At 38.6% G+C, this 21,786-nt stretch overlaps 2 protein-coding genes across 6 annotated transcripts in view; both read left to right on the top strand.

Annotated features, from left to right (window-relative positions):
* Positions 1-9,564, top strand: part of slc13a5a (solute carrier family 13 member 5a) — an 11,766-nt gene extending 2,202 nt beyond the window's left edge. The window contains exons 2-12 of the mRNA XM_027153460.2: positions 1,084-1,212; positions 1,303-1,439; positions 1,660-1,850; positions 1,952-2,132; positions 2,204-2,326; positions 2,834-3,046; positions 4,523-4,629; positions 5,134-5,255; positions 5,740-5,901; positions 8,039-8,176; positions 8,985-9,564. Of these exons, the coding sequence (XP_027009261.2) occupies positions 1,084-1,212; positions 1,303-1,439; positions 1,660-1,850; positions 1,952-2,132; positions 2,204-2,326; positions 2,834-3,046; positions 4,523-4,629; positions 5,134-5,255; positions 5,740-5,901; positions 8,039-8,176; positions 8,985-9,110 (1,629 nt within the window). The 3' untranslated portion in view covers positions 9,111-9,564. The remainder of the gene's footprint in view (positions 1-1,083; positions 1,213-1,302; positions 1,440-1,659; positions 1,851-1,951; positions 2,133-2,203; positions 2,327-2,833; positions 3,047-4,522; positions 4,630-5,133; positions 5,256-5,739; positions 5,902-8,038; positions 8,177-8,984) is intronic.
* Positions 9,565-14,639: 5,075 nt separating this feature from the next.
* Positions 14,640-19,180, top strand: LOC113646972. 5 transcript variants are annotated; one of them, XR_007139051.1, is made up of 6 exons: positions 15,205-15,374; positions 15,646-15,731; positions 15,844-15,967; positions 16,316-17,278; positions 17,652-18,532; positions 18,660-19,180. XR_007139051.1 is itself a non-coding variant. In XM_047806026.1 (2 exons), exons 1-2 carry the CDS (start codon positions 17,935-17,937, stop codon positions 18,719-18,721), a joined length of 660 nt encoding a protein of 219 aa, XP_047661982.1. In that variant the 5' UTR covers positions 17,884-17,934; the 3' UTR covers positions 18,722-19,180. The 5 variants fall into 5 exon arrangements, 1 of the variants encoding a protein (XP_047661982.1); XR_003441563.2 differs by having other exon boundaries at positions 15,597-15,731; XR_007139050.1 differs by lacking the exon at positions 16,316-17,278 and having other exon boundaries at positions 15,597-15,731.
* The last annotated feature ends 2,606 nt before the right edge of the window (positions 19,181-21,786 follow it).

The raw sequence follows: 21,786 nt of genomic DNA, 5'->3' as shown, positions 1-21,786 counted from the left end.
ACACATACACACACATATACACACACACACATATACACATATACACACACATACACACATATACACATACACACACATATACACACATATACACATATACACACATACACACGCACACACCCAAACACACACATATGCACATAAACATACATACACACACACACACATACACACACACACACACACACACACACACACACACACACACACACACACACACACACACACACACACACACACATAAACACATATACACACATACACACACATACACATACACACACATACACACACGCACATACACACCCACACCCACACACGCACATACACATACATACACACACACACACACACACACACACACACACACACACACACACACACACACACACACACACACACACACACACATAAACACATATACACACATACACACACATACACATATACACATACACACATATACACACGCACATACAAACACACATACACACACATATACACACATGCACATACACACACACATACACACACACACACACATACACACACATACACAATGCGCCATCACATTATTAGAACCCTGAATATATCACCATTGTGTAGCCTGTAGTCTGAATAACCGAGAACCATACATCTGGTTACTGATTAGTATATTTACTAGCTTTAGACAGTGACACAGCTGTCCTGTTTCATGTGGGTTCTTGTGGGTTCTTTGGTTTCAGAGCCTTACACCCAGTGCTCCTGGTGTGGAACCACCATGACCCTGACCAGACTAGGATAAAGTTATTGCTAAAGACATGATAATAAAAATATAATATTATTATTTTTTTTTTAATCTGACAGGAAAACTGAAAGGAGGTTAAAAAAGATAAAATACTGAATGCTTGTATTCTGATTTTAAAAATACAATGCAATGTAAGTTAAATTGTATGTATGTGTGTGTGTGTGTGTGTGTGTGTGTTTTTCTAGTTACTACCACTAACAGGGCTGTTATTCTGTATAGGACTATCAGCATCTGTCAATAAGAGAGAAAGTTATTGTCTCTATCTTTTTTATCTTTACAATGTTTGGACTCTGCAGGAAGCTCGTTGTGCCTTTGTTATCGGGCTGACGGCAGTGTATTGGTGTACCGAGGTGCTGCCTTTGGCTATTACGGCTCTCTTACCGGTTGTGCTCTTTCCTCTGTTTGGTATCATGACCTCTAAGGATGTATGTTTTGTCACATTTATACACATACTTTAATTTGCCATTTTTTTTTAAATAAAAGCCTACTTAACTATACAAACCTGTGTGTGTTAGGTTTGCATGCAGTACCTGAAGGACACAAACATGCTGTTTTTGGGTGGTCTGATGGTAGCCGTCGCTGTGGAGGACTGGAATTTGCACAAACGAATTGCACTGCGATTTTTGCTCAGCGTCGGGGTGCGACCTGCCCTGTGAGTCCAATCATCACGTGTGTTTTTGCCACACATTATGTTTTGATGCATAAACGTATGGCATAATTATCAGCTTCAAAAAGCCAAGTGATTATCGCAGAGATAACAGCAATAAAGTACAAGGCAACGCTTTTAGGTGTGTTGTGCTGTTTGTACTGCCATTCTCTGTGCTGATTATTCATTGTTGATGTCTGGTGACATGTTAACTAACTCTGTGCAGGCTGATGTTAGGTTTCATGAGCGTGACAGCGTTCCTCTCAATGTGGATCAGCAACACTGCCACTACGGCCATGATGGTGCCCATAGTGCAGGCGGTGCTGAAGCAACTCAACACAGCGGGAGAAGACGAAGAAGCAGGAGCTCCTTCAGAACATGAGGAAAACCTGCCTAATATACAGGCTAATGGTCAGGGTGAGTGTCAAAATTCTACCTCTATTCATGAAATTATTAAAAGTGTTTTCCGCTTTAATTGCATGAGCTTTGAGTGATGTGTGCATTTTGTTTGTGTGCAGTGCTTGTGAATGGCCTCAGCTTTTCCACACAAAACACAACAGAACAGTGTAATGAATCCAAAGAGATGATGAAAATGTGTAAGGGCATGATGCTGAGTGTGTGTTATGCTGCTAGCATTGGTGGAACTGCTACACTAACAGGCACTGGGCCCAATCTGGTCCTCACAGGACAAATGAACCAGTAGGTTCCAAAACAGTTGAGATGAATAATTTTCTCTAAGCAACTCTATATCTAAAGCTCTCTCTCCTCAGACTCTTCCCAGACAACCCAGATGTTGTAAACTTTGCCTCCTGGTTTGGGTTCGCCTTCCCTAACATGATTATTATGCTCTTGGCAGCCTGGCTGTGGTTACAGATTGTGTTCCTGGGCTGCAAGTAAGTGATACATTACTGACCGTCATAAATGTATTTACTAGTGTGTGGTTTTTTTGGCGACGTGGTGGCTCAGTGGTCAAGCAGCTGGGTTACTGATTAGAAGTTTGGGGTTCAAGCCTCTGAACTTACTGCCAAGCTATTGATGTTAGGTGCCTAAGCAAGACCCTTAGCCCCACCTACTCCAGGGGACCACACTGACCCCAGCTTGATCATAAGCTCAGATGTGAAAACCCAACGCAGTGGAGACTAATGTTTAAGACTCTGGGTTGATGATCAGAGAATCAGGGTTCAAACCCCAGCACTGACAAGCTGCCATTTTTGGACACTTCAGCAAGGTCCTTAACCCTTTCTTCTGTATCATGGCTGACCCTGTGCTCTGACCACAACCTTCAAAGTTGCTATATATGAAGAAAGAATTTCACTGTGCTCTAACATATATGTGACAAAATAAAGGCTTCTATGTGTTTGTATGATATTATGACACCATACTGATATCTCTCGATCTAGTTTCAGAAAAACGTGGGGCTGCGGCACAGCGAGGACGGAGAAAGAGATCGCTGCGTATAACGTGATCTGCGAGGAGTATCGTAGACTTGGGCCCATGTCCTTTGGAGAAATAAGCGTTTTAACACTCTTGGGCCTGCTGGTGGTTCTATGGTTCAGTCGCGACCCAGGTTATGTGGACGGCTGGGCAACACTCCTTTTCAACGCTGATAAAGAGTAAGGATCAATTTTGACCACCATACATGACTAATTCTGATCATCTTTTTGCTTAGAAATCTCTAGACCATTTCTGAGTATACAGTACATATGTAATAATTCTTCAAAGACAAAGACACAAATAAAAGGCCAGAACACATATGGCACCTTTTCAATCAGTATAAACGTACAGGACTCTGGTCAGGACTCAGTTGGTTTCAGTGTAAGATGTGTTTTTTTTCCTTCTGTTGAAAACCTTTACTGTGAAGATGAAAAAAATGTACTTTTTTTTTTTTTTGGAACTTTTCTAGGTAGGCTAGAAAAATGTCTTGAGTGTCTACTTTCATATGAGCTTAATATTAACCAGCACTGTGGAATGAGACCTGACAAAGACACTCAATGATCAACATGGACACAACAGAAATGGGAGCAAACTCCATTTTTGGACACCTGGGGAAAAGTGTGAAGTTAATGACTTTCAGTAACAGTAGCAGAAAGTCTGGTTGTCAATGTTAATACCGTGACTGTTAAACTATGAACCGTGAACTTCATGTTAAAAATAAGATTTAAACAGCACAGAAAGTTCAGCAGGTAATGAGGCAGCTAGGAAAAGGCTTGAAAGTCCATTCTTATCTTTTATCGATGACTAGCACGTACGTTTTGCGGTAAAGGTTTCCTCGGATGTTTAGACCACTGTTAGCAAACAGTGACGCAAATGACACCGAATCTAATGTCATCAGATGCACTTTGACTCGCAGGAAGCTCAAAAATTTGACACACTATTAAGTAAACTTGATTATTCACTACAATAAATAAATACTGACCAAGTAGAAAACAGAACAGAGTGTTTTGATCAGGAGAAGAAAAAAAAATCAAGAAAAAACAAACCTGTTGTTCTTTTAGAGTTTGTTAAACAAGCGATAATGAAAAAAAAGGAACTTTAGCCTAGTGCACCTAATGTGTGTGTATCCTCGTATCAGATAATGTGGCAAAGCACGTAGGTCAAATGGCTGAAGATTTGTGAATGGAGTTTCCAAGAGGATACAATCTGCAAATAGAGATTGTGTACATAGCGATGTAATGATCAATTATTCGACTGGCGAGTTGATAGCGAGTCCAGCATATTAATCGTGAGCTCACGATACACACAGAATTTATTTGGTTATTATATATTAGAATTTTAGCATCTTACATTGACTGGGACTTTTTAGGGGAATGAGTTCAGTAGAGTTCAATTGAAATTTGTATAACGCTGTTAACAACGAACACATCCTCATCACACCATATCACTGCGATTATAGATCTCCTAGAATTGTGTACTAATAGTATAACCAGCAAATTGTTCACTGATGGAGACCAAAGCTGTGTTAATGGTTTCTAACCGTGACGTTATTATACTAGACACAGTGTGTATGATGTACACAATAATCTGCAGGATCGTGAACGTACAAAACGCCACTATTACCATCTCTCACGGTCTAATCTACCTCTGGACAGGTACGTGACAGACGCCACAGTGGCGATGTTTGTCGCCGCTCTTCTCTTCGTGCTTCCCGCTAAGCCACCCTGCCCGTTCCCTTGGAGGACACAGAGCTTCGGTACAGGTGAGGATGCTCCTACTCTGGGGCTCTGTACTTACCTATTAAAACCCTTGAAGAGCAACAAACACCGTGTCTATAGGGACACGGTGGCATGGTGGACAGCACCTTCGGGGTTGGGTGTTCCCGGGTTCTTCTGAGTTCTCCGGTTTCCTCCCCCAATCTAAGGACATGCCTTGTAGGCTGATTGGTATCTCTAAATTGTCCGTAGTGTGTAAGCATGTGGGTAACTGTGCCCTGAGACTGGGTGTTCCCCGGCTTGTCCACTGAGGCTCCTAGTTTGGTCACGAGGTTCCCCGCAACCAGGTACCACAAGTGGTGTAAGAATGGATGGATAGTTAAACGTTGTAAAAATATATCAGACTCTACACCACCTTTTGTCAGGTTTTGTCAGTCCTGAGTTTCTGTAATTCTTTACTCCGTGTTTCAGGGTGGATTGGAAACATCTGGAATTTGGCACCTGATTGTTTAATATACTGTACAGTGAATATTTTCCACATTGTGTTGCAGATCCTCAGTCCAACAGTGAACCCCGGACCACTTTACTGTCCTGGCCGGTTGTGCAAAAGAAGATGCCGTGGGGTATAATCTTACTACTCGGAGGAGGTTTTGCTCTAGCTAAGGGCAGTGAGGTAAAATACACAGAAGCACCAACCTACAGAGCTGATATTAGCAGGAACTATATAAGGCCAGATGAAATGAGGGCATGCCTACAATATATAATCTGTATGATTTTCTTGTATCTTTTTTAAAAGTGTGTCATGTGACTCATCACAACAATGTTATTGCTATGTTTGTGGTAGTTTGTATTCATTTGATGTCCAGTAGGAGATCAGGATAAAAGTTGGACATTTACAATACGAGTGCTTTTCGGCAGTCGTACCGTGTTACTTAAATGGAGGCTGTATGTCAAACGAAAACAATATCTTTACGAACAAACTGCCGAAAAGCATTCGTATTGTTATTTCTGCTGCAAAACCCACACAAATCCATCTAAAACACATTGACTAAGCTCACTAGCAAACATTTATTTTGTATACTATATTTTTCTAGTATATATATTTATATATATCAGGAGATCCAGTACATACAATACCTGAATTTCTCCACATACAGGAATCAGGTTTATCCAGATGGCTCGGGGAACAGATGACTCCACTCCAGACCATTCCTCCGTATGCTATCGTTATTATCGTGTGCCTGATGATCGCCACCTTTACAGAATGCATCAGCAACGTAGCCACGGCAACCCTGTTTCTCCCGATCATCGCCTCTATGGTATGCGTATTTCCTTTCAGTTCATTTCATACATGCAATCAGTTACCACTGGGCTTTAAATAATAAGATAGAATAATAATAAGTGTTTATCTCTCTACCTGGCAAATATTTCATCACAATGCTCAAATATTTTAATTCGAAATCAATAATAGTAACCAGAATTTTGAATATTTTTGATCGTAGGCGTTAATGTTACGTTAAATCCGGTTTATTTTTCCCTCAGTTTATTTTTTTATCATTCAAAATACGGGTTAAATAAATCCGAACTCCAAAGACAAATCTCGAAAATATTTATTTGTAAATAAATTCTGGGAATTTAATGGAAGCTTAAAGTCGACATTGTGAAATTTAAATGCAGGTTTCCTACAGTGATGTTAAACACATGCTGCGTTGAGTAAGTATTTAATATTTAGCTAGTTCAGCTATGCTAGCATTAGCTTCCTGCCAATCATTAATTAGCTAACAGCCAAAGATTTAGCTGCTTAATTAATACTCAGTTATCTTATGAAAAAATGTTAAAAATAACAGTTCATATATTCTGTTTTGACTCATCTGGAGCAGACGACTGAGATGAACTGAAAATGCTACGCAGTCTGTATTTTACCCCGAGAATCCAAGATGCTTTGTTTTTGTTGTTAGATTTTGTTAAGCTCTCAAATCCGTAATCCACAATTTCTTATGATAGGCATGTTTTTATGGCAATTCTTACTCCTAGCAAGTTAAAAACAAACAACAATCATTGACAAATGAGGACGAGGTTCCCTTCTGAGTCCAAAGGGAAAGGGACGAGGTTCCCTTCTGAGTCATGTCCTCTCAGGGAGTTTTTCCTTGCCAGATGTTAAAGATATATAGTATATCTAACTTAATTTTAAACTTTAAAATTATTTATTGATTTTATTCTGTTTCTAAACTTCTGTAAAGCTGCTTTGAGACAATGTAAATTGTTAAATGCAAACAATTAAATTGTTAAATTGTTAAATGTTAAATTGTTAAAAAAAAACACACAGAACTTTGAAGTTTTGCTTATGTAGTGTAATTTAAATCGATGTACTGTTTAAAAATAATAGTGGAAAACTTTCATTCAGAGTTTAATGGCTTGTGAATCAACTTCTTGACTACACCACAGACTCACAGTGTCTTTTAAGCCTCCACCCCCCCCTCTCATGGTTCTTCACCTTTCCTCCCTGCCATTGTAAAGCTTCTGGCACACACTGAAATGTCTTAATGAATGTAGACCAGTGTGAGGAGAGCTTCTGAATAGAAAGATTTCAGTGGGGCCACAGCTCATGTAGCTCACAGGGGCAGAGCTTTGAAGATGCCATTGTCAAGGAGAGAGAGAAGAAAAGATGGTGCGTTGATGTTAATGGAAAGTTTAGCAAATCTGCGGCCCTGTTTTCTCGCTCTTGTGTAACGTGACGTTTCAGAAGCACAGCCAGATCTTTCTTTCGTTGCACTCTTTGTACCTGTTCCTTTCTGTGTGCAAGTTTGTATTTCATTCTGTTCATTAAGTCGCTTTAAAGATTAATTCATTTATTAAATTAAATTTAATAATTAGGAAAAAATTACCCATTAATCAGATTAATTCAGATCAAATGTAATAAATAAACATTACATTTATTATGGGGGCATGGTGGCTTAGTGGTTAGCACGTTCGCCTCACACCTCCAGGGTTGGGGGTTCGATTCTTGCCTCCGCCTTGTGTGTGGAATTTACACGCTCTCCCCGTGCCTCGAGGGTTTCCTCCGGGTACTCCGGTTTCCTCCCCCGGTCCAAAGACATGCATGGTAGGTTGATTGGCATCTCTGGAAAATTGTCCGTAGTGTGTGTGTGTGAGTGAATGTAAGTGTGTGTGTGCCCTGCGATGGGTTGGCACTTCTTCCAGGGTGTATCCTGCCTCGATGCCCGATGACGCCTGAGATAGGCACAGGCTCCCCGTGACCCGAGAAGTTCGGATAAGCGGTAGAAAATGAATGAATGAATGAATTTATTATGATATGATTTGATATGACTTAATCAGATCATATCATATATTTCATGCTTAACCAAAGCAAACTATAAAACAAACTACATTGAGTACATCAATATGTTTCAGACACAATACCTTGTGCTAACTTTTCTTTTTTTTATTTTCTGCCAGTCCCAGTTTATAGGTATGAACCCGCTGTATGTGATGATTCCCTGCACCCTCAGTGCCTCCTTCGCCTTCATGCTCCCAGTGGCGACTCCACCGAATGCCATCGTTTTCTCTTACGGGTATCTGAAAGTATCTGACATGGTGAGGATCATTAACTGAACTAATAAACCAACATCCCCCCCATCCCTTTAAAAAATTTACATTTGAGCTCTTTTTGCCAGAGGTGAAAAATATTTTGTGTCCATGTTCAGGATTGAATGTCTTTGAATGTCATGTCTCACTCCACAGTGGTGTTAATATGAAGCTCATATGAAAGTAGATACTCAGGACTTTAAGAATTGACTAGGGACGATATATTCATAGAAAAGTTTCGTTTCTCCACACAATTGGTTCTATCTTCAAGGAAGATGTCGAAATCAAAGTGCTTTTTCATAAGCAGCTTAAGTTGCCTGGACGATTCCCAGTTGAAGCACCAGGGGGCGTTTTGTTATTTCTTTCCATGTGTTTTTGTTTATCTTGTGTCTCACGTCTGTTGATCCTGACTCCGTTTCTGCCACTGCACACTGTTCCTCCGTTAATTATTTCCCTGATTTATACATGTTCTCTCGTGTATGTGTTTGCTGAGTCCTAGTCATCGTCAGTACACTTTGTCCCTCAGTTCTGTTTCCTTTAAATTGTTCCATGTTTTTCCCTTAAGTCTGCACCCAGTGGATTAGCCTGTTTTGTCGCTATCCCTTCTATCCCTCTGACAAATTCTGTATAAGGTTATCAACAGAGGGACAAACACACATCTGAATCCGAAAGCCAACAGTCCAATGAGTCCTGACTCATTTTAGATCAGACTCATAGCCAGTAGAACATTCATTTCTTTACACTGATTGAACATTTTGAATGCAAGTGTACCAGTAAAATGTTAAAAAGGATAACTAACAAGATATTTCTTCTTCAGGCCAAAACAGGGATTGTCATGAACATCATTGGGATCCTGTCCATCACTCTGGCCATCAACAGCTGGGGAAGAGCCTTGTTCAGTTTAGACACATTTCCCAGTTGGGCGAACACCACAGCGGTCTGAAGGTTGAACTCCGTCGTGTACCTTGCTGAGAAGATGACGATGACGGTTTCTCTTCGGGACGCCTCGAGGCACTTATACTACTTGACAGTTTGTCAAAAACGACTGTAATAAACAAATAGTTTATTTGTATTGTACAATATGTAGATTTTGTTTAACTTTATAAATCTTATTCAGTTCAGACCTAAACGTCTGGAATCAGATTTGTGTAAGAATTCTTTATTTTGTTATGAAGTCAAACACTTTATTTGAAGTTATTATGTTTATCTGGATACATGTAAAGGGTGTTATAATACTACTCATATTGTTAGAAACATGGCACAGAATCACATTTTAACAAGTGAACATAATTAAAGTTACTGAGTTTTTCCTGTTTGGAGATTAGAGTTAACAGAGTATTTAATGAGTGTTAAACTTATTTCTGTACATTTTTAATAAATCTCAAGCTTTAAATACAGTTCTATCTGAAGGTGGTTCTGATTTAAATAAAGAAATGGACAATTACCTGCCAAAAGAAAATGTATTACAAAAGACAGATTAAAATTATATGTGGTTTATAGCATGATAAATGATCATTAACAATGTTATAAATTATTATTCAATAATAAATATTAAGCATTATTATTTAATAACAAGGATTATTATTATTATTATTATTATTATTATTATTATTATTATTATTATTATTATGCAAGAAACCACAAATAATAATAACCTGCCAAAAGAAAATGGATAAAAATTGAAGATTAATATGATTTGTGGTTTCTAGCATAATAATAATAATAATAATAATAATAATAATAATAATAATAATAATAATACTTATTGTTTTTATTATTATAATTATTGATAGTACATACAACTAGTAATTATAACAATATTAATTAACATTATTAATTATAATTAGATGAAGATATTTTCACTGACATTTTGTACTGAAGCAGTATTTGATCGTCTAGTAAAAGTGCATTAACATCTAAATTGATTTTTAGATTTTGTAGTGTGTGAAAGTGTGTTTGTGTACCACTGTATTGTTCATGCAAGCACTTACAGTGACTCATAGAGCCAGCGACTAAAACACATTGTTATTATTTTCTTTTAATAATAAATTAATAAATAATCATCATCTCTGTTATAGACTTTGTAGGTAGTCACTTCATAAAAAATAAGCAAACAGAGGCACCTTATTAGTTGGGGTTATTATTCACGAGCACGTGCTGTAGCGATCGGTCCGAATGACACGGGTGATCCACTGCTTTATGGGCGGCCGAACAGAAAGGCGCCGAGGCGTAAGCGCGAGAGATATAGGAGGGACCCGGGGCGTAAGCGCATTATGGCTTTAAGGGTCATAGGTTACGCTTCCGGAGCACGATTTGGGATTAGCCCGAATCTAGCATAGGGGTCTGTGCCGCCCTCAAGGAGGACAACGAGGAGAAAGGCCGATAAGGACCCATGTTTTCGTGCCACCCTCAGAGGTCTGGTCAACCCGAGGCAAAAGGCAATCGTTAGCTCTGGTTGCGTGTCTCGACCACCAAGCCGATGTTTGCCTCGGATAATCCTTAATAGATCTCCGCTGGCCTTGTGTGACCCTAAAATAGGCGCCCGCCGGGCCAATCTTACCCCGTTCAGAGCGTTAAAGCTCAGGCACGAATGCAGAATGCAGACATTCAAGTGAAGGAATAGGCGTCATAGGTTACTAGGCCTAAAATTAATTTATTTACTACATAGGTAAATTATATATATATACACACACACACACACACACACTCACTATATATATATATATATATATATATATATATATATATATATATATATATATATATATATATATATATAACATACATACATACATACATACACACATGTATATAATTAATTTAAATAAGGGGGTGAAACTCCATCTTAAAAAAATGTTTAGACTGGAAACTTTGGCCTGGACTTTAAATTAGAGGCGTTTGTCAGCTATTTTAATTTAAATAATTAAACTCTTACCTTAGCATTGATCCAATATCTCGTTTAATTCAACTTTAGACGGGTTTTAACCCAATTCCAACCATTTAAATGGTGCTCAAGACGTTTTAAACCTATATTTTAGGTAACTGCGCCCCGTGGAATCATGGGAAGGCAATTTTGGAGTATATTTTAACTAATAACTCCAGAACGACAAAAGAGAGAGAGAAAGCGTTTTTTGCCACGTGTTAGTCATAACATAATAAATAAATTACAATATAAAATGAAAATTCACCGTCAAGGAGAAAATTACGCCGATTAAGCACCTGGGCTGGCCTCCCATTGGTAAGGTTAGATATAGCTGGGGATTATACTGTCAGTTTGACAGGTTTAATCCTAGAGAGATACCCAGTAGAAGCTTGTTGACCTGATTCGGGGTCATCCGCTGGGGTCAGTGGTCTCACCTCACTACACGCTGCACAGAACTCTGCCCGACTGTACCGGAAACCTTGCGGTGATAATGAAGGGTCACTGGCATAGAGGTGAGTTGCGTTGTTATAACGGTTAGCTCCTTATTTACAGTACATATGTAGAAAATGTTTGTGTGATGGCTCTGGTCTTATCATGATGAGTATATGTGCAGCTCTAACACTGTTATTAACATCATTTAAATAAATGGGACTTGATGAATATTATCATTTATCTTAATAAGTTACTAGGATTATTTATCTTATGCACTCAAAAAAATGGTTTTGCACCACTGTTTGTTTTACCCAAATATGTTTTGTTAAAATAACACACGTACATTTCATTCCCCATCAAAACACTATTGTATTGCGTTTACTTCACTTAAAATGTGTCATGTTCCACTATACTTAATAATCAGTCGTTAAACTAACGTGAAGCGTTTAATTTCGCGATTCAAAAAAAACGGAAGTGATGTTTTCCAACGTATTGGATGAAGACGGCGCGAAAGAGGGAAGGTGGTGAATGGTGTCAGACGAGGTTTTTGGAAAGCACTTTGAAACGTTAAGTGTAAATAGTCTGATGTATAGAAATCTTTCTGACAATAAATGATTACTCTACAAAAAAAATGTTCGTTTAATGTTAATAAGTTTACTAAATGTTAATAAGTAGTTTTTTTTATTTGCTGTCCGTTCACAGTAACATGAGCTATTTCTGTCAGGTCACATTTTATAACGTTAGCCAGTGTTATATGTTCCCAGTTACAAAGTTTGTATTTTGCTGGCATAAGTTTTTTTTCCCTGTTGGTTCATGTAAGCGTGTATGTATGTGCACGTGCTTGTAGCTAACGCTAGCATATGTCTGAGGTGATTTTTTTTCTTCGTTGGTTCATGTAAGCGTGTATGTATGTGCACGTGCTTGTAGCTAACGCTAGCATATGTCTGAGGTGATTTTTTTTTTTCGTTGGTTCATGTAAGCGTGTATGTATGTGCACGTGCTTGTAGCTAACGCTAGCATATGTCTGAGGTGATTTTTTTTTCGTCGGTTCATGTAAGCGTGTATGTATGTGCACGTGCTTGTAGCTAACGCTAGCATATGTCTGAGGTGATTTTTTTTTTTCGTTGGTTCATGTAAGCGTGTATGTATGTGCACGTGCTTGTAGCTAACGCTAGCATATGTCTGAGGTGATTTTTTTTTCGTCGGTTCATGTAAGCGTGTATGTATGTGCACGTGCTTGTAGCTAACGCTAGCATATGTCTGAGGTGATTTTTTTTTCGTCGGTTCATGTAAGCGTGTATGTATGTGCACGTGCTTGTTGCTAACGCTAGCATATGTCTGAGGTGATTTTTTTTTTTTGTCGGTTCATGTAAGCGTGTACGTATGTGCACGTGCTTGTTGCTAACGCTAGCATATGTCTGAGGTGATTTTTTTTTCGTCGGTTCATGTAAGCGTGTATGTATGTGCACGTGCTTGTAGCTAACGCTAGCATATGTCTGAGGTGATTTTTTTTTCGTCGGTTCATGTAAGCGTGTATGTATGTGCACGTGCTTGTTGCTAACGCTAGCATATGTCTGAGGTGATTTTTTTTTTTTGTCGGTTCATGTAAGCGTGTACGTATGTGCACGTGCTTGTTGCTAACGCTAGCATATGTCTGAGGTGATTTTTTTTTTCGTCAGTTCATGTAAGCGTGTATGTATGTACACGTGCTTGTTGCTAATGCTAGCATATGCCTCAGGTGTATTAAAATAACCGTTCAAAAATGTTTTTTAAAGTTTCTTTTGAAACTTATTTTTTGTTTGTTTCTAGTAGCAATTTAAACTGTTTAGAAGATGTAGTCATTAGCAGATGTTCATTAACAGTGGAAGTGATGGAAAAACATGTACGATTTCCTTGGCTACATCAAGATTGTCTGTGCACGTTTAACATAAATTAATGCACTTAAGTTCCACTTGTCTAAGATTACAAGTTTAATACGTTATTGTTGAAGAATGTATTTCTCTGTGACCTTTGGTCTAAACTGGCCCAATCCGATCCACACCTCAACAGAACACACACTCAATGTGGATGATATTATCGTTTATTTTCTGCACACAGACCAGTAAAATGCAGCTCCGTCCACAGCAGGTCTCTCTAACTCTGCTCTCAATATAACAAACAATTTACTCAATGTTGTATTTAACAAGACATAAAAACAAATAAAAATTCTGCAATGTCTTAAATTTAAATGTGATCGTATAGTGCATTTAACATTAACATGAATATAATTAATTATGAATATAAATAAAATTATTAGAACATTAATACAGCATAACAGTTTCAATAAACATTTTCAAAACACAGGAAATGCTCTAAACAATAGTAATGAAAGGCTGGAACACCTTGTGGTTTACTACCGAAGACGTGTCTCACTATTTAGGATTTCGTTGGGCTGAAGGGGGCTTTAGTTTTAGTCTGTACCCTTAGTCCTAAATAGTATTTAGTGCGTTATCCATTCCTGAACCCTAAAACATAACCGCAGGTTTCCACTTTTTCTAAAAACTCCTTTCTAATTTTTAACCCTAAACATAACCGTGTTTCTAGCCCTAATCTTTAGAGTCCTAAACCTAATTTACAACCCTAAACATAACCAGGGATATAAAGTGCGTTCGTATCCCAAATTTTTCAACATTTAGCCCTAAACATAGCCTTAGGTGTCGTCTGAGGTCGGAACCCTAATTCAGATCGACCTGAACAATAAATCTCGAGCTCTAATTTTAATTAAAATCTTATTTGGGTATTAGGGTACATAAAGGGATTTTACCCAGCTTAAAGAGTGTTTTAAGCTGGGGTAAAATCCCTTTATGTACCCTAATACCCAAATAAGGTATTATTTGGGTATTAGGGTACATAAAGGGATTTTACCCCAGCTTAAAGAGTGTTTTAAGCTTATAACTCTAAATAAGTGATGTATTATTTGGGTATTAGGGTACATAAAGGGATTTTACCCCAGATTAAAGAGTGTTTTAAGCTTATAACTCTAAATAAGTGATGTTTTTTCACACGCATAATCCTCAACATTTTCCACTGTACCTTGCTGAGATGACAATGACGTGATGTTCGTGGTTTCTCATCATAATAATAATTCCTATTGTTGGCTCCATCAAACGCCCTCACGTATTCCTACAGGAATATGAAGGTGTCTGACATGGTGAGGATCATTAACTGAATTAATTACACCCTTCAAAGGTCAAGGAGCTGGGTTACTGATCAGAAGGTTGGGGTTTTCTTTTCCTTTGCAGAAATAAGTAATTTAACACTCTTGTGCCTGCTAGTGGCTCTATGAGTAAGTCGCAACCAAGCAAAACTTTTCAACACTGAAAGAGTAAGCATAAATTTTGACTAATTCTGATCATCTTTTTACTTACAAATCGCTAGACCATTTCTGAGAATACATATGTAATAATTCTTCAAAGACACAAATAAAAGACCAGTACATAGCGCACTTTCAATCAGTATAAACATACAAATGAGTCAGGAGTAAGATGGGTTTTTTCCTTCAGATAAAACTTTAAAAATTTTAGCTGCTTATGAACAAACCCTTGGTGCTTTCTCAGAGAGCAGAAATTGGTTTGATATCAACATTTATCTGATATCGTTGGAACATCTTTTTTTTTATCTTTACAATGTTTGGACTCTGCAGGAAGCTAGTTGTGCCTGTTATCGGGCTGACGGCAGTGCACCGAGGTGCTGCCTTTGACCATTACGGCTGTTTTTGGGTGGAATGATGTTAGCTGTCGCTGTGGAGGACTGGAATTTACACAAACGCATCGTACTGAGGTTTTTGTTCAGCGTCGGGGTGCGACCTGCCCTGTGAGTCCCAGCATCATGTGTGTTTTTAGCACGCATCATGTTTTGATGCGTACACTTATGGCATAATGATTAGCTTCAAAAAGCCTAGTGATTGTTTATCACAGAGATAACAGCAATTAAGTACAAGGCAACTCTTAGGTGTGTTGTGGTGTTTGTACTGCCCTTCACAGTGCTGATTATTCATTGTTGATGTCTGGTGACACGTTAACTAACACTGTGTAGGCTGATGTTGGGTTTCGATTGTGACGGCATTCCTCTCAATGTGGATCAGTAACACAGCCACTACGACCATGATGGTGCCAATAGTCCAGGTGGTGCTGAAGCAACTCTCAACAGCAGGAGGAGAAGAGTCTCTTGGTGAGTGCGAGTGTCAAAATCTTACACCTTTTTTCATGAAATTAATAAAAGTGTTTTATTTAGTTTTAATTGCATGAGCTTTGAGTGAAGTGTGCATTTTGTTTGTGTGCAGGGACTTCGGAAACCCACAGCAAAGAGACGATAAAGCTGTGTGTCTGTTATGGTGCTAGCATTGGTGGAACTGCTACAATAACAGGCACTGGGCCCAATCTGGTCCTCACAGGACAAATGAACCAGTAGGTTCCAAAACAGTTGAGAATAATGTTCTCTAAGCAACTTTATATCTAAAGCTCTCTTTCCTCAGACTCTTCCCAGACAGAGTCTTATATTGATTATTTCCCAGATTTATAGAAAAAAATCCCCTGTTTTTTCGCTATCCCTTGTATCCCTCTTGACAAATTCTGTATAAGGTTATCAACAGAGGGACAAACACACATCTGACACTGAAAGCCAACAGTCCGACGAGTCCTGACTCATTTTAGATCAGACTCACAGCCAGAATAACATTCATTTCTTTATACTGATTGAACATTTTTGAATGCAAGTGTACTGGTAAAATGTTAACTGAGATTTTTTTTCTTCAGGCCAACAAGATATTTCATCTTTGGCCGTCTCGCTTCCCCCACCCGCCTCGCCCTGTGCCTTGCTTTCTCCCCACCTGCCTTGCCCTGTGCCTTGCTCTGCACAGACTAGACAGCAGAGGACATAAGACGACAAGGATTCACGGCTAAATAGACAAGGCAATTAGACTAGACATGAGGAACAGGTGTGCTGAGGCGGGGAGGAAAAGACAAGGGCGGGGCAGACATGTGACGCAAAAACAAAAGCGAGGCACACGGAGGAGGTCCAGGAGAGGGGTGCAGGGCACACGGCGGAGGTCCAGGAGGGGGGGATCTTTTTCATCAAAAAGATGATCAGAATTAGTTGTGCATGTTTGGTCAAAATTTATCCTTAATTTTAATCACTGTTGAAAAGGAGTGTTGTCCAGCCGTCCACATAACCTGGGTCGCGACTGAACCATAGAACCACTAGCAGGACCAAGAGTGTTAATGGGGGCGTATTTGTCCAAAGGACATGGGCCCAAGTCTACGATGCTCCTCGCAGATCTTATTATACGCAGCGTTCTCTCTTAGTCCTCACCGTTCCACAGCCCCACGTTTTTCTGAAACTAGATCGAGAGATATCAGTATGGTGTCATAATATACAAACTAGTGCTGCACGATTAATCGTATCGCGATATCAAGCCTGTGTACGGAGCCCGCCTGGTCACCCCTTGGAGAAAAAAAAACAGACCCGCAAATCTGTGATTACGGTTTTGTAATTCGTCCCCTCGGTTTATAAATCGTACTCACGGATTAATAAACCGTACGCACGAGTTAACAATCCGTGCTCTCAGATTTGTAACCCGTACCCACAAAGTAATAAACTGTGTGCATGCTTTCGCAATCTGTACCCACGGTTTTGCAAACTGTACTCACGGATTTGTAGCCCCTCCCTCATTTCAGACATCTGTAATCCACAAGCATGACAACAGAACAAGATTCCGGGTACGTTGTTAATATTATCTGGTTATTCTATACTAATCAATGTATATTCACTGCATGCTTAAATTGGCCATCGTAACGGATAATAGACAACGGATAATGTATATAATGTGCATATGTGTGTATGAATCAATGTTTTTTTTTTAAAATAGATTGTACAGAATACTGCCCAACTGTGTTAAGAAAGAAACAGTCCTCACATACTGCCTGACCACCTAGAAGAAATACAACAGACAGATATATAATCATCTAATTATAAGATAATATTAGGTAAATAGGCTATAATTAATGAATATAACAGACCAATTCTCTCTCTCTCTCTCTCTCTCTCTCTCTCTCTCTCTCTGTCTGTCTCTCTGTCTCTGTTTACTCTTAGGTGTTTAAAGCTGGCCTCTATCAACCTTGACATCAGATTATTCCTGGGATAGGATGGACAGATTTAGTCTAATTCAGTATTACTTTGACCTGGGTCTACATTATAAAGAAATCCTTAAATTTTTAAGTGTTATACATGGAATTAGTATCAGCATGAAGACACTTAAAAAAAATCCTAAATAGAAATGGACTATTTCGAAGAAAAAATTGACAACTTATTTAATGTTATTTAGTTTGTAAGGGAGGCGCTCCAAGGCTCAGGACCATTGCATGGATATAGATGGATGTATAGTAAATGCAAGGAAAGAGGATTTCATGTGCGCAAAGAAGACATCCGCCTCATTCCGTCAACTCTTGATCCATTGGGCACAGAAATGCGAAGAAAAAGAAGACTGCACAGGATAGTGTACTTTTCAAAAGGCCCCAATTTTGTGTGGCGTGTTTACTCTTGCGACAAATTGAAGCCATTTGGCATATGTATCAATGGGGCTATTGATGGATTCTCAAGGAAAATACTATGGCTGAATGCATATTGCACAAGCAGTGACCCTAAAGTCATAGGAGGTTACTTCCTTGAAACAGTAAGAACTTTTGGTGGCTCGCCTCAAATCCTGAGAGCAGACATGGGAACAGAAAATAGTGTTATTAGGGATGTTCAAAGGTACTTGCGACGTGGTGATGCCGATCAACTTGCTGGAGAAAGAAGCTTCATCTATGGCAAAAGTACAGCCAACCAAAGAATTGAGAGCTGGTGGGGTATTCTTGGAAAAGAATGTGTGGATTTATGGCTTGAATATTTTCACCAGATTAAAGATGAAGGCTACTTCGATGGCAGCTTTCTGGACAAGAACCTTGTTATTCTGTTTCCTGGGTTTGATCCAGGTAAATATTGAACACACACGGTGCTTTTTTTAAATACACATCATTTTGTTTATTTTATAGGGTTTACAAGGCCCATGAAACAGAGAGAGAGAGAGATAATACACAATACTTTTTATGGCTTTTACAGGAAGAGCTGGATTCGACCAAAGACCCGTGGAACAGCCACCTGATTCGTCCATTAAGAAATAGCCTTGTACCCCATGGTCGGCCGGATGTCATGTACACCCTTCCTGAATTGTATGAGACGGAAGACTACATAAGCCAAGTGCCAGTGGAAGACTGACACCTGTGAAGATCAATGTATACATCGGTCTGACATCCCTTGTGATGAGGACATTTTCACCCTGTGTTCACACATCATGGCACATCAGCAGCTTCGTATTCCCAAGGAAAGGTTTACAGCACTTAATCTGTATCTTGCACTAAGACAAGAGCTTACTACGGTGTTAAATATTGTGAGATAAAGACATGTTAAGCCATTAGCACTAAAAAGTTGTTATGGACAGTTTAACAGACAGTTCTTTCATTAAATTATTATTATTAGAGTTCCATTCATTTCACAGATGTAGATACGTCTTAAATGTAATTGATAAAGTCTTGTATACTTCATATGCATAGTTTAATAAAAGGAGACAGCTTTCTTTTTGATTCATTTTCTTTTTTAAAACTGTAGTCAGTTGAATAGTATTAATTAATGAACTCCTAAGGAATAGCATTCCAAGGTTAAATTTTAAACAAACTTTTTCTTACAATATACTGTATTGTAGGAATACTATTTAGACAGTGTAAATTCTGAAACCATAAGTACATTTAAACTGAATGTGAATCTGTATGCGCTGTGTAACACGTATATCACATTGTAACACTGCTGTAAGAACATCTGAGATTTTATGAAACATTATCTTGTGCAGGATAAAAAGTTTATATCAGGAAACTGTGTTTGAGATGGAGACTGAATGATGCAAAGAAACAGTCATATCCTGCTGCACATACTGTCTGACCACCTAGGATAAACAGATAGACAGATATAGATAAATGCATGTCTAATTAAGGACCTAAACAGACCTATTCTTTGATATTATTGGCATCCTTACCGTTACACGATATCCATCACCCATTTGTTTGCATCGAGGATGTTTATGAACTCCTCTGCAAGCTCAGGGTATGAGGTATAATTGTTTGGAACTTCTAACACACATCCACAGGTGTGGGACTGGGGAGATCTTGTGAAGGAAGTTTGTGGCTGCACAAATCGGCATGAATAAACCTTGCAACAAGGAGGTCAGCAAGGAAAAATGTATTAACAATTTCAAATGTATACAAACAATTTAACAGTGCACAACAGCACAAATGCAGAACAGTTAAGTATATGATTAGTTGTATGTAATATAAAACTATCTATTGTAAGAAATTACACCCAAATTCCACTCCAAGGTACACATCTAAAAAGAGCTCATTCCTAAGAAGTATCATAAGGTAATACGTTTAGGACTCTAAACGTATAAATGTGATTCAATTATAAATATGGGGACGGCGGCAGGACATTAGAGATCATCACGAACAAAGGGTCTACGTGACCGCGATTACCATTTGAAGTGACCACTTGGGTGCTAGCAATTGTAACAATACCAAGACAAGGCAGTGGTGTAGTCTACGTGATACGCAGGTATACGGCGAATACCCACTAGGAAATACCAAGGATTTCCGTATACCCACTTAAAAACGTGAGGATACGTAACAATATCGTTTTGTGACAGAACTTTCATTCATAAATTCACCCCGCACTGTGTTGCGAATATAGACTGTGGTTGCGATTGCGAATCACTAACGTTTTTGGACCCTTGGGGCTTCCGTGGCCTGTGTCCTGATCTGACGTCACCTACCAAGGAGGAAAATTAGTTGCTGGCGGTGTTTTTTGGCGCAAATTTGAAATTAACAAACTAATGTAAAAGAAGATATGAAACAAAAGCAGACTCAAACTACACTCTGAGTGTTTTCGGAAGCCTGCGCTTAAAGCTACAGCAGCTTCGGGTGACATTTCACCCACAGCCCGAGTACAAATGTATTTGGAAAGCTTTGTAAACTACCAGTTCATTCAGGTCATATAATATTCTCCAATGAAAGAGTGTTGGTGATAAAACTGAACAAACGTTTATTGTTCACTCTTAAATGTACATTGAAAATTGACAGCTGATAAAACCTGAGCTCCAGGTCCCATATTCATATAACATTTAAGGCTAAATGTAGCTCTTAAAGGTATAAAGTTCACCCAAAAATGAAAATTGTGTTATTTCCTCACCCTCAATTTGTTCCAAAACTGTACGAGTTTCTTTCTTCTGTTTAACACAAAAGATGATATTTTGAAAAATGTTGGTAATCAGACAGTTGGCAGCACCAATTTACTTTCATAGTCTATATTTTTTCCTACTGTGAAAGTCAATGGGTGCTGCCAACTGTCTGATTACATTTAGCCTTAAATATATGAATATGGGACCTGGAGCACAGGTTTTATCAGCTGTCTGTCTTTTGTTGCTTACAATAAATTGGAATGTTGATAACACATAAGCAGTCTTTAATAATGCCCTCAATTACATGTAGATGCATATTTAATGCATTAGTGAGTGTGGTGGTGCCTATGGGGTGTCGCTCTAGGATGGGTGTGTATGAGACTGGGAGGGGAAAAAAAAAATCACAGTATACTCAGTACAAAAAACTAGACTACACCACTGAGACAAGATGTACGTGACCGTGATTAATAAGACATCAGCTAGACAACAAGGTGTAGCCCAGCCATTTGGGAGGCATTCAGTTCTTACCCTCAATACACATTCAAAGCGAAACTTCATTTCGCAAAACTGTATATAAGGCTTGAGCAGAATTTGCTCTGGGTTCGTGTTCTTTTTGACTCCGATGAACCCAAAGTACGCCATGTGTTTTGTCACTATGCTGGAATAAACTTCTTGTTCTTTATTAAGATCTTCAACATCATCGTCTTATTTTTACACTACACATTTTTTTCTTACATTGGTGAGCCACCCAGCGACGAATTACAAAAAAAAAAAAAGTGGGGAAAGGTAAGAAAAGAGGTATTTTCTTCTTTTACGCTGTTTTTTTTATTCAGGGAAACCCTTTGTTTAAAAAAACCATAGAAAAGAAATGTTTTAGTGTAGAATAGAACATAGAGTATAGTTTACTGATCATAAGCAGGAGGAGTTATTGTTGTTAAGCCTATTCTGTACATTTCTGTTTAAGAT

This window comes from Tachysurus fulvidraco, chromosome 21 (genome assembly GCF_022655615.1).
Source record: "Tachysurus fulvidraco isolate hzauxx_2018 chromosome 21, HZAU_PFXX_2.0, whole genome shotgun sequence".
NCBI classification, from domain to species: Eukaryota; Metazoa; Chordata; class Actinopteri; order Siluriformes; family Bagridae; genus Tachysurus; species Tachysurus fulvidraco.
This window is presented reverse-complemented; position numbering and strand designations above follow the sequence as displayed.